This window comes from Xenopus tropicalis, chromosome 9, assembly GCF_000004195.4.
Source record: "Xenopus tropicalis strain Nigerian chromosome 9, UCB_Xtro_10.0, whole genome shotgun sequence".
Taxonomy (NCBI): domain Eukaryota; kingdom Metazoa; phylum Chordata; class Amphibia; order Anura; family Pipidae; genus Xenopus; species Xenopus tropicalis.
Window position 1 is genome coordinate 36799239 of NC_030685.2, and position 16359 is coordinate 36815597.

At 39.9% G+C, this 16359-nt stretch overlaps 1 protein-coding gene across 4 annotated transcripts in view; it reads right to left on the reverse strand.

Moving 5' to 3' along the window:
- The window catches only part of clec16a (C-type lectin domain family 16 member A), a 157624-nt gene that overhangs the window by 37683 nt on the left and 103582 nt on the right, over positions 1-16359 (reverse strand). For all 4 annotated transcript variants that reach the window (XM_004917946.4, XM_002939183.5, XM_004917947.4 and 1 more), the window contains 3 exons: positions 7610-7761; positions 5938-6142; positions 4259-4423 (listed from right to left, as the gene is read on the reverse strand). In XM_004917946.4, the coding sequence (XP_004918003.1) occupies positions 4259-4423; positions 5938-6142; positions 7610-7761 (522 nt within the window). The remainder of the gene's footprint in view (positions 1-4258; positions 4424-5937; positions 6143-7609; positions 7762-16359) is intronic.

Here is a 16359-nt window from a genome sequence, read left to right on the forward strand (position 1 = left end):
GCCACAGCAGTTTGAGTAAAATAAAGGCAGCTATAGGAAATCTCATAGCGAACGTTAAGGTCGTTGTTCACCCTACGCGATTTTTAATTGGGGCTTAATTTGATATTTATATTTTCTTTTTATTTAGTATAAATAAAGGCTAAGTTTTAACAATTACTTCTTTTTCTATTTCTCTCGGATGGTCAATTCGTCTGATATAAGTTTGGGTAATGGTGCATTTGGTTGAAGTCTGAATAGGGACCACCAGCGATGGTGTTTCTTAATTTTTTCCTTTCTGTATTTATACACACTTCGTTTGCACATTAACCTGTGTGTCCCATTTAAATTGATTGAATTCCCAACAGTGTCTATTCGAGATTTATATTTGAGTGTGGGGGGTGCAGCCATTTCCTTTTTCTATATTTTCTGTTTCTGAAGAGTTACCAAGTGCCATTGTGATTGGATTAGTGGAAGAGTACATATGCTGAGGACTTCCCATACCAATCAGTTGAACTGAAGAAGCTGCTCGGATGAGTAGTGAAACGTCTTCAATGATTACTTAACAAGTCCAGTTGCTTTAGATTTATTTATACCATGACTTGGATGAATGAAAATCTTCATAGTCATTGCTAGCAATTAAATAAACTGTTTTTATATTAATCCTGTAGTAGAAGTAGAGAGAGTATTTACTCAACCTTATAAATATAAATTACATATTGCAGTTTAAGTCACAATAAAAAAAAGGATCTACTAAACTTGTATAGTCATTGTCCTGACCTCAGATATATCTTTATTCCATACAAAAATGTTACTTGCCATTTTTTCAATTGACTGATAGATAAAAGCTTTATAATAGTTGTGCAATTTGCAAGTATCATAACACTTCCAAGTTCATAAAATTCTATGATTTGAACTTTGTGCATTATATTATGCTCCATATTCAAGGTCAGAGCTATTATCTTTAGAAATCAATGAACTTGCACCACATTATTTTTTAGTAAAGGTCGACGGGTACTTTGAGGGCTGCATTTTTAAAGGGATTCTGTCATGATTTTTATAGTGTACTTTTTATCTCTAAATTACACTGTTTACATAGCAAATAATTCACTTTTTTAGTTGTAATATTGGTGGTGAGTCTTAGCTTTCAGAAGGAACAGGGCTACACATTAGAACTGCTTTCAGGTAACCTATTGTTTCTCCTACTCCCATGTAACTGGAGGAGTCCCAAGCCTGACTTGGATTTTTTACTATTAAATGCTATTCTGCTATTCTCTACCACAGGTGACAAGAGAGCTGCTATCTTGCTACCTTCCCATTTTCTGCTGATTGGCTGCTGGGGGGGGGGAATACAAAAAGGGTCTCGATGCAGCATACAAAATTAAGTAAATATTGTCCTTTTACATCTCTACCCTGAGAGACAATTTTGTGATGGTCTGTGTGCTCCCTTAGAGATCACATGACAGGAATTAATGCAGCTTTAGCTGCAACAGGAAGTAGTGTGGAAGTAAAAGGCAGACCTTTGTCCATTAGTTGGCTGATGTAACCTAACATATATGTGTGCTATTGGTTTGGTTGTGTGCTCTGTGAATCGTATGTTTCCAGGAGGCAGCCCTTAGTACTTAATAAGGCAGTTTTCTATTTAGGATTACCCAATGGCACATACTACTTAAAACTCTTTTTGTGAAAATGGTCCCACATATGAGCTGTTTTATGCAATATATTTTTATAGAGACCTACTTTGTTTGGGTGTATAGTATTCCTTTAATATAAGGCTATATTTGTAGGCTGGTGGTGTACATTTATTAGAGTGAGTGAAGGGGGAGAGGGGATCTGAGTCACAGTCAGTGACCTTTGCTTAAATAAATTATTATGATTATTCTCTCAATTCCGAGGACTTGAGTTTTCCAACTGAATCTCATGAGACATCCTGAGATTGCCTCATATTAAATATCACAGCATTAGTCATTTAATGACCAAATCTTTATTTCTTTATAGCATATTTCAACCACCAGAATCTATAAAATTATTTAGAGCAGTGCTGTCCAACTTCTGTGGTGCCGAGGGACGAATTTCTCTAGCATATATAGTGGACGGCCGATAATTGAAGCCAGTTTTGACCGCTGCCCTTTTTTTAACTCCACCCACTTCAAATCACACCCATGTTAAGACCATGCCCACATTAATGGTGGTAGTGCAGCAAAACCCCAAATGGTTGGTGCTCACTGTAGGGATATCACCCTTCATTCATATGTTAAAAAATTATATTATTATTATTATTATTATTATTAAGACACACCCTTAAATCCATATGCCTCCTCCCCCCCTGTGGATAGCAAAGCAACCCCCAGCACATACACCTTAGGGACCATTTAATAGCTATTTCCAAATGCTAACAAACTCCCAGAACAAACCCCTGCCAGGTTTACCTCCCACATGCTGCCTGTGTGTGCCATACTCTGCCTGCCCTACCCTGTTTGTGTGTGCCATACTCTGCCTGTCCTACCTTGTTTGTGTGTGCCATACTCTGCCTGCCCTGTGCTGCCTGTGTGTGCCATACTCTGCCTGCCCTGTGCTGCCTGTGTGTGCCATACTCTGCCTGCCCTGCCTTGTTTGTGTGTGCCATACTTTGCCTGCCCTGTGCTGCCTGTGTGTGCCATACTCTGCGTGTGTGTTTCATACACTACCTGCCCTACCCCACCTGTGTGTGCCATACTCTGCCTGCCCATAGCTGCCTATGTATGACATGCTCTGTCTTCCCTATGCTGCCTGTTGGCACAGGAAAGCACTGATTTAGAGGACAGATCCACACAAGACGCCTTACCCCCCAGTTGGAATAGAGCATTTCTGCATTCAACTTCTCAAGTTTTATCAGACAGCTCAGGCTCCTTGGTGTCTTTTCATGTGACAGCATAAATTCAAATGACAACTAAACAGGGGCCAAAACTAGGAGTAGGCCAACGAGGTTGCTGAGTTGTTGGTTGCAGTTTAGCGGGTCAGTCTACAATGCCATTTTTATTTCATGTTGCATGTATGTGCTGTAACGCAGGAGGGACATATTTTTGTATGTAACTGCACAAATAACCCATTTAAATTTCAGACCCAGACACTGTTAAGTGATAGATGTATCTTGGAAAGTCAAGATGTGTATTTTAATATTACTGTGGAAATGTACACCTTATTTAACGCCAAACAATTTGATGGTGCTGGTGAATGGAAAAGATACAGTATATGCAGTACAAATGGTGCGGCTTGGGTGTGCAAGATGTGCCCAACTTATACACATGGTATAAAAATATAAGGTTTACATGTCCTTTAAAATCAGGATATGTAAAATTGAGGTTTCACTGTAAATCAATCAATATATAAACAACTGTAAGGGCACTGGCACACGGGGAGATTAGTTGCCCGTGACAAATCTTTGCTACCACGGGCGACTAAAATCCCTTTCCCCCTGGCAATAAAATGAAGCTCTGGTGGGAAAACACACACGGTGCTTCATTTTCCCTAAGTCAGACAAGTTGCCTCACGAGCGGAAGCAAAGATTTGCTGCAGGCAAATAATCTTCCTGTGAAACATTACCCGAAAAGTCTGTGGAACATGAACTACAGTTTGGTATATTTTTTTTTTTAACAATAGTGAGAGTTACTCTTTAGACACAGTTGAGTACAGAGTCATATGACAGCACAACCAGTTTATAAAGAGATGTTCTTTTACCAATGTCATGTGGTTTTGTCATAAAACTGCATTTTTTGTTTACTTGACAAAATTATTTTTGTACAATGATTTAATGTCAAACTTTAAATTAACTCAGGAAGGGAAATGGTTTTCATTACAGAGTTTGAAATACTGACATCAAAACAATATCTGCTTGATTGGCAATATTTATATTTCTTTTGCTTTAAGCAATAGTGTACTATAATTAGAAATAAAATAGTTTAGTTCCTTTAAAGTCACGAGTGCACTTTTTTTGAACAGAAAACCTTGTAGATCATTCCTGATATGCTTGTTTCTGACTGTAAGTCACTTTGTAGCAAGGAGGCATGAAGCCTAAGCAGATCCAAATGCGTTTGAACTGTTATAATGTGGAAAATAACTTGTTAATTCCAAAACAATCAGCAAGGTTACTGCTCTGAAAAATTTACCAAAATTTAATAAAATAGTTTTAGCTTTACAACACTAAATTTGATAACCATGATTAAACAAAAAACTGGGACTATTTCACGGGGAAAAAAAATAATCCAGTCTCATTAAAACTGCAAGATGAAGAAAAATACTTTACCTGGCACCTTGTCGACAGACCCAAAGCCAGGTCGCTGCATGGTAAGATCACTCAATGCACGTCGTGACTGCTCATAGAAGCGAAACGGCAGATGCTGAGCAGCTGATGAGCTGTGTCCAAACCCCATCACTTCTGTTGATGGCTGGACTGGGAGGTCTAAAAGAGCTTTACAAAGAAAAATAAACTGGTCAAATTTATGTCTATCAAGCTCTGCCTTGGTTAAGTGTAACTGAAGTGTTTATGAGGCTAAGACATCTATTTCTACCTGTGTTTTGTAGGCAGATGAAGAGAAACAGATCTTTAACAGGTCTTTAAAATAATTTTGTCACTGAACCAATTATCATAGGTAATATATAAAACAAAGCATAAAGCTGGGTAGGCAGATAGCTTCAACAAATGACAACATTGCATAAAGAATTTCTTGTTAACAGATTGCATACAGGTGTGGGATCCGTTATCCAGAAATCACGGAAAGGCCATCTTCCATAGATTCTATTTTAATCAAATAACTCTAATTTCTAAAAATCATTTTCTTTTTCTCTGTAATAAAAAACAGTACCATGTACTTCACCCCACTAAGATATTACTAATGCTTATCGGAGGCAAATTTTTTTTTTTTTCAGAAAAAATCTAATTTTTTCTAATTTTTAGAACTTTTCGTAATGACCACAATAATATTGTTAAAATAGTACAACTTTTTTGTGGTCTTTGTTAACTTCCACAAAAAAGTTGTATTTTTCACAAAAATTACGACCATTTTGGAATTCATTCAATGTTTTAGTATCGTGGCTATCTTTTGGCCAAAAATGGCACTCCAAGTGAATAAACTCATTTGTTCCCCAGGCCGGTGCTGCTAAAAAATCTGCACTAGTGTCATGCATTAACTTAACTATTTGGTTGCTAGGGTACAAATTATCCTAGCAACCAGGGGAGTGGTTTAAATGAGAGACTGGAATATGAATAGAAGATGAATTATGAAAAGTAACAATAACAAGAAATCTGTAGCCTTACAGAGCAATAGTTTTTTGGCTGCTTGGGTCCTTGGCTCTCATTTGAAAGCTAGAAAGAGTCTGAATAAGAGGCTAAAGAAAAAGGCAAATAATTCAAAAACTATGAAAAATAAATAATGAAGACCAATTGAACAGTTGTCTAGAACAGGTCTTTTTACAGCATATTTAGAGTTAACTTAAGGGTCAAGACACACAGAGCTACTAGTAGCACCTACTCATCACAGCTACTAAAATAGACAATGCTGATTATTTACTGATAACTGTCTCTACGTGTGCTTTAGCAGAGGCAATTCTCAGTACTGTTTATGGAAGGGTATTTTCTGGTGTTTAGTAGCCATGAAAAAGTAGCTGCTACTAGTAGCTCTGTGTGTTTTCACACTAAAAGTAAACAACCCCCTTTAAATTGCTTATTTGGTTCCCTGCCATACTTAAGACTTTATGCAACTGTGCATGTGACAAAGGGACAGGAAGGTAAGATTGGTTGCCCTATTACTCTCTCTCTCATTACTGGCCTGGTAAACAGGCACAATAAGACAAGTAACCCATTTTACCATATTTTTTGCTGTTGATAAGCAATTAGATTTTCAACACCAATGAAAACTTGTAAAGCTTATCTAACATGCAATTTTTAAAAAAAAAACGGTATTATGGGGTAACCCTGTTACTTACCAGATATTCTTTGCATCTTCATGCGGCGGGCCTGTATACGTCCCTTTGCCAGTCGCTGCTTTGCTATGATACAGCGGATGTGATCAGAGAAGATAAATGTGGCCTGGAGTATGGGGAATGGCTTGGAATGTGGAGTAGAAGCTGGTTTGTGGATAGTGATATTTAACGCCCTGCTGTCATCCTCAACTCCAGTTACCTGCATGTCCTAAGAACAGAAGGTACCATAGTTAGGAGATGATTACCTAAATTTTTACCACATTATGTAGGTGCAGTGTTAAAGGAGAAGGAAAGACTAATACTCAATACTGCCCTTAAGTCTCCCCATATTTCTCCCATTCAGATGATCAGAAGCCTCATAGAAAAAAAGAACACTGAGCTGTGTAAAGAAAGTTCCCATAATGCCTCAATCCTGCACCAAGACCAAGGCTCAGATCCACATTCCTAAGGGGGGGGGGAGTTCTTAGCATTCTTGAGGGAGAGGGGAGCAGGAGAGGAGAGAGCTGCGTGTCTCTGGCACAGGAAAACAAAGAGACAACAAATACTTTTTCTTTTGACATAGAACTTAGTGCAGCATTTCTGTAAGTGCTTATGGCTGTATTTACATAGACCTTTCAGATAAAGCTTACTTAGTTTTTACCTTTCCTTCTCCTTTAAAGAACTGAAAAAGGTTTACTACCTTTCCTAAAATACTATAAGCAAATCTTTCTTCTGCACATCATCATCTGCCCTAATAGAATTAAAATAATCAGTATATGCTCATGGCTGGCATGAATGAATACACAACAGTGGTCCAATAGTATTAGGTTGCAAATGATAATAAATGCAGTCTTATTGAATTGTTTTCATTTTAGCCACTGTTGACATATTGATTTTCACTGTAAAGTCATTCACACAACTTGTTACTTACAGTAATCAAATTAACCACAAAAACTGTCCATCTTGTCTGGAGTAATTAATACCAAAGTTGGGGTGGCAATGGGCCTGAAGTTTATAACAACGCCCCTTATATTTCTGGTACATGGCTACTGTAGGTAGCCAATCAAATCCATGAGTACTGACTGGCACCTCAAAAGGTTGTCACTGTTAAATAGTTATCAATACACTTTTTTTTCAATTTCAATATCATTTGAAACGTGGTCGTCAGCTCTACTGCTCACACAAAAAAAGACATTAATAAGAAACAATCTGTTATAATTTTATCTACAGACATTACTTCATTCTTGGAATAAATTAACAGTTTAAAATAACCTTTCTGCAATAGTGTACGCTAATCAAGGGAGATTTATTCTGAGAAATGCTGATTATTTTAAAATGAGCAAGAACACAAATAAAACAGTTAAGGTTGAACCAACAAGGATAAACCATGCTGTTACTTGAAAATGAACTTCCAAGAAGTCTTGGGTGAGAACCAATATAATGTGATGGTAGTCTGAGTTTTTTATGCTCTGATAATTTACCTGTGGAGCATGAGAGTGTAGCTTACTTTTCATGGTCTGTGGAATAGGTGCAGAAACTTGTATTTTGCGGCCAATATGCTGGATGTAAGGTATACATAAAAACAGTTTGGCCTTTAGTGCATTCCTTAGCAGGAAATGCACCCATGCATATGAGTCAACAGACGGCAAAAGAAAACCAGTATTTAGCACACTAAAAAAAATAATTCATAATTTACCTGTAACAGCCCAGCAAACTTCACTACTCCCCAGCCAAGCCTTTTACTGTCCGGTTCTACCAAACTCATCTGATAGATGTCCACAGCCAGAAACCTTTGCACCTGTCCACCATCCTTTGTAAGTACTGAGCAAGCAATTAAATCACTGTTATCTGAAGAAATAAATTAAAACACTGATTTAGGATGCAAACATGCAAAGAAGTAAAGTAGATCATGGCTGAACAAAAAACTACTTTAACAGCTGCCAGCCCTGTAGCACCAGTTATTCATGTTCAACCTTTCATGAATGATTTGAAATGGTTCATATACTAAAGGACTTGGTATCATGTAACTCTGTGTTCTAAATTTTAGATGTAACCTATTGTCTTATTAAATGAAAGAACTGAGCAACACAAACTTTAAATTGTATGTGGTACCAAGAAGTGCACTTCAATAAAACATGTACCATGTGTTTTGGAGCCTAGTAAAGGTGATACAAGCTTAAAAATAACATTTTGCCTATAAAAGCAAAAGTAATTCTAAGCAACTTTCCAATATGTACATTAACATTTTTTTTTTATTTTATTTGTGAATGTAATGGCGACTGAAAGATGTAATTGTGTTCCTTAACATTTTCTGCAATTGTGGTTATAATTATTCACTTAATACAGCAGAAACCAGCTGAAAAATGGATTCTTGGCAGAGACTTGGCATCTGCTATATTGTTTCAAGAGTCAGAACCAGATGTGCAGAAAGGGAAAGTACTGCTTTTTTGAATGTTTGCAAATAATTGTAAAGTCATTATATTAATGTATATTAGAATTACATTTTTTTCATTACAGACAATTTTAATTTTGGGTTTACATTCCTTTTAACTGTTTATCTCCCTCCATTTCTAATTGAAGTTTTACTTTATTACTGAGCTGCGCTTGAAGTCATGCACTATGCTGACTGCTTGATGTCTGGGTTACACCCCATAGTTTCTGGTGTTTCCTGGAGCTGAGTGGATACAGTGTAGCCCTTGGGCCAAAAATATTCTCAGGCCCAAAATATTGTTTTACTTTATTTAGTTCCTAAAAAATGTACATATTAATGAGTCAGAAAGGAGACTTATAGAAGGAGATACTGGTGTGATTTAAAGAAACCATATTCATGTCAACCCCAAACTTTGTTTTCCTTACCCATTCCTTATCAGATAAGCAGAGCAAAACACTGACTTTTTTTTTATCAAGTCCAGTCTCACATAAACAAATCCTTTAATTACATTTCTAGACCAGAAAATTTGCCATGACACAAGATGACAGTCTTGTCTCATCTTGAAATGAATACAGAATTGGCAAATAGCTGCCCACCAAAAGGTCACGTGTGCAGGTGAGACAGAGCTCTCTTTAGGGGGTGCATGTAGGGGAAACACAGCCTAGACTACTCTCTTTTGGAGCCATAGATAGTGGCAGTAATGTAGTGGAAAGATCACATAGTTATATTTGTACCCCTACATTGGCAAGTTTGGGCATCTTTACCATTGGGAAAAACAAAAAAAAAACAGGTTATCATTATTATTCATTCAATCATGTCCAATCAATTAAAGCACCATTTGCAATTGGTGGACTGCATAATTATTGCCATTAACTGCCCGTGAAAAGGTCCTTTATAGAGCCAGAGCACCTTAAGTTCATTGCCTGCAGGGAAGCCAAAAAAAAAAAACTTGCCCTGTCAGGTTTTCAAGAGAAAAGTACCTGGGAGGACATCACTGACATATTTACAGTGGCTTGCAAAAGTATTCGGCTCCCTTGAACTTTTCCACATTTTGTCACATTACAGCCACAAACATGAATCAATTTTATTGGAATTCCACGTGAAAGACCAATACAAAGTGGTGTACACGTGAGAAGTGGAACGAAAATCATACATGATTCCAAACATTTTTTACAAATAAATAACTGCAAAGTGGGGTGTGCGTAATTATTCAGCCCCCTTTGGTCTGAGTGCAGTCAGTTGCCCATAGACATTGCCTGATGAGTGCTAATGACTAAATAGAGTGCACCTGTGTGTAATCTAATGTCAGTACAAATACAGCTGCTCTGTGACAGCCTCAGAATTTGTCTAAGAGAATATTGGGAGCAACAACACCATGAAGTCCAAAGAACACACCAGACAGGTCAGGGATAAAGTTATTGAGAAATTTAAAGCAGGCTTAGGCTAAAAAAAGATTTCCAAAGCCTTGAACATCCCACTGAGCATTGTTCAAGCGATCATTCAGAAATGGAAGGAGTATGGCACAACTGTAAACCTACCAAGACAAGGCCGTCCACCTAAACTCACAGGCCGAACAAGGAGAGCGCTGATCAGAAATGCAGTCAAGAGGCCCATGGTGACTCTGGACGAGCTGCAGAGATCTACAGCTCAGGTGGGGGAATCTGTCCATAGGACAACTATTAGTCGTGCACTGCACAAAGTTGGCCTTTATGGAAGAGTGGCAAGAAGAAAGCCATTGTTAACAGAAAACCATAAGAAGTCCCGTTTGCAGTTTGCCACAAGCCATGTGGAAGAAGGTGCTCTGGTCAGATGAGACCAAAATGGAACTTTTTGGCCAAAATGCAAAACGTTATGTGTGGCGGAAAACTAACACTGCACATCACTCTGAACACACCATCCCCCCAAATATGGTGGTGGCAGCATCATGCTCTGGGGGTGCTTCTCTTCAGCAGGGACAGGGAAGCTGGTCAGAGTTGATGGGAAGATGGATGGAGCCAAATACAGGGCAATCTTGGAAGAAAACCTCTTGGAGTCTGCAAAAGACTTGAGACTGGGGCGGAGGTTCACCTTCCAGCAGGACAACGACCCTAAACATAAAGCCAGGGCAACAATGGAATGGTTTAAAACAAAACATATCCATGTGTTAGAATGGCCCAGTCAAAGTCCAGATCTATATCCAATCGATAATCTGTGGCAAGATCTGAAAACTGCTGTTCACAAACGCTGTCCATCTAATCTGACTGAGCTGGAGCTGTTTTGCAAAGAAGAATGGGCAAGGATTTCAGTCTCTAGATGTGCAAAGCTAGTAGAGACATACCCTAAAAGACTGGCAGCTGTAATTGCCGCAAAAGTTGGTTCTACAAAGTATTGACTCAGGGGGCTGAATAATTACGCACACCCCACTTTGCAGTTATTTATTTGTAAAAAATGTTTGGAATCATGTATGTACACCACTTTGTATTGGTCTTTCACATGGAATTCCAATAAAATTGATTCATGTTTATGGCTGTAATGTGACAAAATGTGGAAAAGTTCAAGGGGGCCGAATACTTTTGCAAGCCACTGTAAATGCTTTCAGACATGGGTGATTTGAGGAGATCTGGCCCACTGTGTTTGGGTAAAATATCCAGCATCAGTGTGTGCTCAAATTCCATACATTACTATTTACATTTAGGGCTTTTGCATTTTAGGCTGTTTTGGGTGCATTTAAAATCTGAAAACTATGGATTAGGTATACTGCCTTCTACACTGATCTTTAAAAAAAAACAGAAAAGTGAAAGTACTTTGAAGGCTTGTTTTCACATGCTTGAAAAGCTTTACTCTCACACACATTTAGGTAGTAGACAACAATTCTATACAGCAAACGAGTTAAATTGATATATTAGTTAACTGTAAAAAACACAAGCTATATGCAAACTAATTGACTTTGTAAATAATTTCAAAGTTGTGCCTCTTGTGTACTAAATGTGAAATCCAGAGCCTGGCTAATTGCTTTAGTGGGTTTTATAGATCAATCATTATAATTAAAAGGTTCAGAGCAAACCACCAATTATAGAAAGCAATTTGCTGAGCAGGACATGCCTAAGTGCTACAGGATATCAATTCCACTGAAACAAATAAACCATTTCATTTATGAGCTTGTGCATCCTTTTGATTGCTGTGGGCTGCACTGCAATGGTTCACAGTACTTTTGCTGTGCAGTCACATGCCCTTCAAGCTTACCCAATATTCTATGATTCCATGCTTTTAAATGCTTCTCCTTAGTATAAATCAGATTTAGCAGAACTGTGCACTGCAGTAAACTATAAAAGAGAAGATTACACCTAAATTGTCCTAGAGGTGCATTTACAGGAAATAATGAAAGCAGGCTGGTCTTTTCCATTACAGGTATGGGACCTGTTATCACAAATGCTCGGGACCTGGTGTTTTCCAGATAAGGGATCTTTCTGTAATTTGGATCTCCATACCATAAGTCTGCTAAAAACATTAAATAAACCCAACAGGATTGCTTTGTCTCCAATAAGGATTTAGGATTAAGTACAAGGTACTGTTTTATTATTACAGAGAAATAAGAAAATTATTTTTTAAAACTGAATTATTTGATTAAAAATGCAGTCTATGGGAGATGGGCTTCCTTTAATTCGGAACTTTCTGGATAACAGGTTTCTGGATAACGAATCCCATGCCTGGACTAAAAAGCCCAGGCCTTTGTAAGAAAGGACTAATCTACCAAACATCAATATTTCTTTATAATGCACAAGAGCCATGCATGCCCTGTAAATAATATACTTATAAACAGTGCTTAGTAATGTCACCAGTTATAATGGATGCTTAGAGATTTTTATTACATGACTCAGGGTTCAATGACCTGGACTTCAGCCTTTATAATGGTCATGAAAATCCTCTATAACTTCTGATATCATTATATTTTGCAATGGGTGAAATTACCTAATGTTTATGCGTCCCGATAACCTGCTATGGAGAGCAGGTCAGTGGTGCGATTCATACCGTCAATACGGTCTGCTAAACATATTCTCATTAAATATCCACCTTAAATGAATACCATAAAAAGTGCATATTGTTTCTAATTGTTTATTACCTTATATTCTACTGTGCAGTTATTTACCCAGAATGTGTATAACTAAATACAGCGCTGCAGGTATAGTTATGTAAGCAAATGACCAACAAAGTAGTATTAAAGAGCTAGTAACACTAGGACATTACATTTTCTAAATGAATCTACCTTATGGAAAATTCTGCAGTACTTTCTTTTTAAGGACAGTTCAGAATTATGTTTTGTTCAGTGCTCCACTTAATAACATTGAGTGGAATGGGGCAAAAGATAGTTAAACACAATTGATAGCAAACAATAAAAGTAGCCCTTTTGCTTTGAATAAAACAGTTATAAAGATATTAGATGTAATTAAACATTTTCAAGTGCTACTGGTCCTTTAAATGCTAATGAACAGTACTTAACAACCATTTTAGCCATTAAGCACAAGTTAGTTCTTTTTCATTATTTACAATGTTATAAACAAGGCAGAAGAGCCATATGACTATCCAAGGCATTAAATAAAGTGACTTAAATACAGAAAAAATGTCAGACCTAAGGCAACAATCAATATAATATAAAATAACACCAATGATTTAAAAATGCAGAGGTGCAAATGGACCCCAAATGGACCACCATCAGAAATCACGGGGCCCCTCACAACACAATTTTCCAGCTCCCACCCCCCCACCCCCAAGCATCCTCCGGCTCCCCCCCAGCTCCCACCAAAAACCTCCAGCTCCCCCCCAGAGCCAGCTCCCACCCCCCCAGAAACCTCCAGCTCCCCCCACCTGAGTCCTTCCCAACATTCTCAAGCTCCCAAACCCCCCCAAGCATCCTCCAGCTTCCACCAGAATCCTCCGGCTCCCCCCCCCCCCCCAGAGTTCGCCTGTGGCTTCCCCCAGCTACTTCCTCCCGCTCCCCTCCCTCCACCCCAGCTACTTTCTCCCGCTCCCCTCCCTCCACCCCAGCTACTTCCTTCCCGCTCCCCGCCCTCCACCCCAGCTACTTCCTCCCGCTCCCCGCCCTCCACCCCAGCTACTTCCTCCCGCTCCCCGCCCTCCACCCCAGCTACTTCCTCCCGCTCCCCGCCCTCCACCCCAGCTACTTCCTCCCGCTCCCCGCCCTCCACCCCAGCTACTTCCTCCCGCTCCCCGCCCTCCACCCCAGCTACTTCCTCCCGCTCCCCGCCCTCCACCCCAGCTACTTCCTCCCGCTCCCCGCCCTCCACCCCAGCTACTTCCTCCCGCTCCCCGCCCTCCACCCCAGCTACTTCCTCCCGCTCCCCGCCCTCCACCCCAGCTACTTCCTCCCGCTCCCCGCCCTCCACCCCAGCTACTTCCTCCCGCTCCCCGCCCTCCACCCCAGCTACTTCCTCCCGCTCCCCGCCCTCCACCCCAGCTACTTACTCCCGCTCCCCGCCCTCCACCCCAGCTACTTACTCCTGCTCCCCTGCAGCTTCCTCCGGCATGCTCCAGCTCCCCCACCGGCAACTTTCTTCTTCTGCATCCTCTTCATATGTGCCGGCTCCCCGCTGCATCTTAACATTTTAAAAGGTTGCGCCCCGTGTGTACGGACGCACGCACGGGGCGCAACCAATAAAATTTCCCGCTGGCCACCAATGAACTAATGATAGTGCCCGGAGTTCTTTAAAGGGGGCCCGAGCTAAAAAACTGTATCACGGCTGGGCCCCCTTTAAAGCAACCATCTTCCGGGCACTGGGACAACTGTTCCCCCTGTGCCCCCCTGATGGCGGCCCTGCCCTGACGCACCAATTGTTATATCATTCAAGGCGTAACTAACTTTTTTATTCTAAACACTTTATTGATAAGATTTTGCAGATCTTATTTCTATCCTTTATTTATAAAGCACCAACAGAGATTATACATCATTAAAATCAGTAAATAAATGAAAAAAACCTAGTTAAAAAAAATGAAGCAAAATTAATTATATTAAGTTATGTATTTATTGAAAATAAATGATCCAATAACATATCTGCGTGTGGCAAAAGTAAGTGACTCCTTATCATATAATTTGAAAGTGAAACCAGAGTCCTGTTTTATTTTAACAGCAGGGATGCAGCAATGCTGGATTCACATTTGTGGATGTGTATCATGGCTCGAACAAAGGAGGTGTCTGAGGACCTCAGAAAAAAGTTTTGCCCTTAAAGCTGGAAAAGCTTGCAAGATTATCTCTAAGGGCTGTGACAGACAGGAAGGTTAAAGGACATGTAAAGCCTACATTTGCCTACAATGTATATCAGTTGGGAAAGTCTCCCCCACCCAAATAGCATTATTGGTACTGCATATATCCCCATATAACCATCACATTTTCCTAAAGTAAATAGCAGCTTTCACCTGATGGCCATTTTTCCTCTGATACATAATCAGATACATTTAAATCTGCAAACAGCATACACACACACAGACCCTTATTCAGCATACATTTCATCAAGAATACAGGTTCACACAGGCACAACTGTCCGATAAAAGTTCTGCTTTGTTTGAGCTGAGCTCAGGAGAGTTGGTTGGGAGAAAAAAAATTGAAGCAGACAGCTAGAGCCGAGTTTCTATGGGAAGCAACAATGCCATCTCTTTACTGGCTGCTAGACTGGGGGGCGTGTTTAGTAATCTGAGCTTAGAACAACTGAGCATGCCCACAAGCCAAAGCAAATTCCTGAGTGGGTTACAGGAGGAGAAGGAAATCTAAGTGATTAAGGGGATGTTGCAGCCTTACTTTTAACCTCTGGACAACCAGTGTGGCAGGTATTGAAAGATTTCAAAGAGGCTGTTCACTGATTGCATTTTTGTGTGTGGGATTTACATGTCCTTTAATCTCCCCGAAATGCCATCCCACTGGCTAGATAGTAAATTGGCGGTGGGATGGCATACGAGGTGCCGCAATTTGTCTAAATCGCGTAATCCTCTCATGGCAACTTCCACGACTTCGGCAAATCGTGGCGCGCGTATGCCATCCCACTGGCAAATTGGTCCAAGGGACTGATATCGGCAGCTAAAATCGGCCCGTGTATGGGCACCTTAATCTCCCAGTCTGTCACAGCCCTAAAGTGTTTGGAATCTACCAAGGAGTCCACCTATAGAAGGCTCCTTCTGTGTTTCAAACGCTGAGACCTGGGGGCTTTATCTGTGCTTGTGGTGTGTGCAAAGTGGTGTAGACGCAGGTAATGATAGAAAGCTTATGCAAGCTGTGTTACATGAACTAATTGTATCTTATTTGATTAATGGTCATCTAAGGGTAGTCTCACAGAAAGATTAGTTGCCCGCAACAGATCTCTGCTACTGCGGGCGACTAACCTCTCCAAAACACTTTTCCGAAGTTGCCAGCGGGAGGAAAGTTTGTGTGACTTCGGAAAACTGAAGCTATGTGTAGGCCTTTCCACCCTTTGTTGTCGGTAAAAATAGGCATTTTAAAAAGATTAGTCGCCCAAGGTGGCAGAGATCTATCACGGACGACTAATCTTTCTGTGGGACATTACCCTAAAGATAAGATACACAGGCAGATTTAAGCTGCCGATTCAGATCCTTCAGATTTGGCAAGCTTAATTTTCCAGTTGGATCAAGAAATGCATTGACTCACTGATGTGGTCCTCGCTCTGGCAGCTCCTATCCCCTTCCTTGTAATGTAATCGTTTGGCCCTAAGGCCAAAAGATTGAATAAGAATGATATTGTGCAACTTTGGTGGGAATATCGCCATCAAGACCTGCTTGTTTGGTGACCCCAACATGAGCTCAATGAATATGGCTTGTGGCATCCTTTTTCAAATCATTTTAATTAAGAAATGTATGAGGTTTCTATGACTTCTGGCACTAAACAAGAATATGAAGCCAGTTTCACTTTAGTACTTAGTGCTGCAGAACATAAGAGGAGCTGAGAATTTCCTGATAAAGAGCTCTGAACAAATTCCCCTGTTTATAAAGGAAGGAGGGAGTTCAGTGAGAATAGC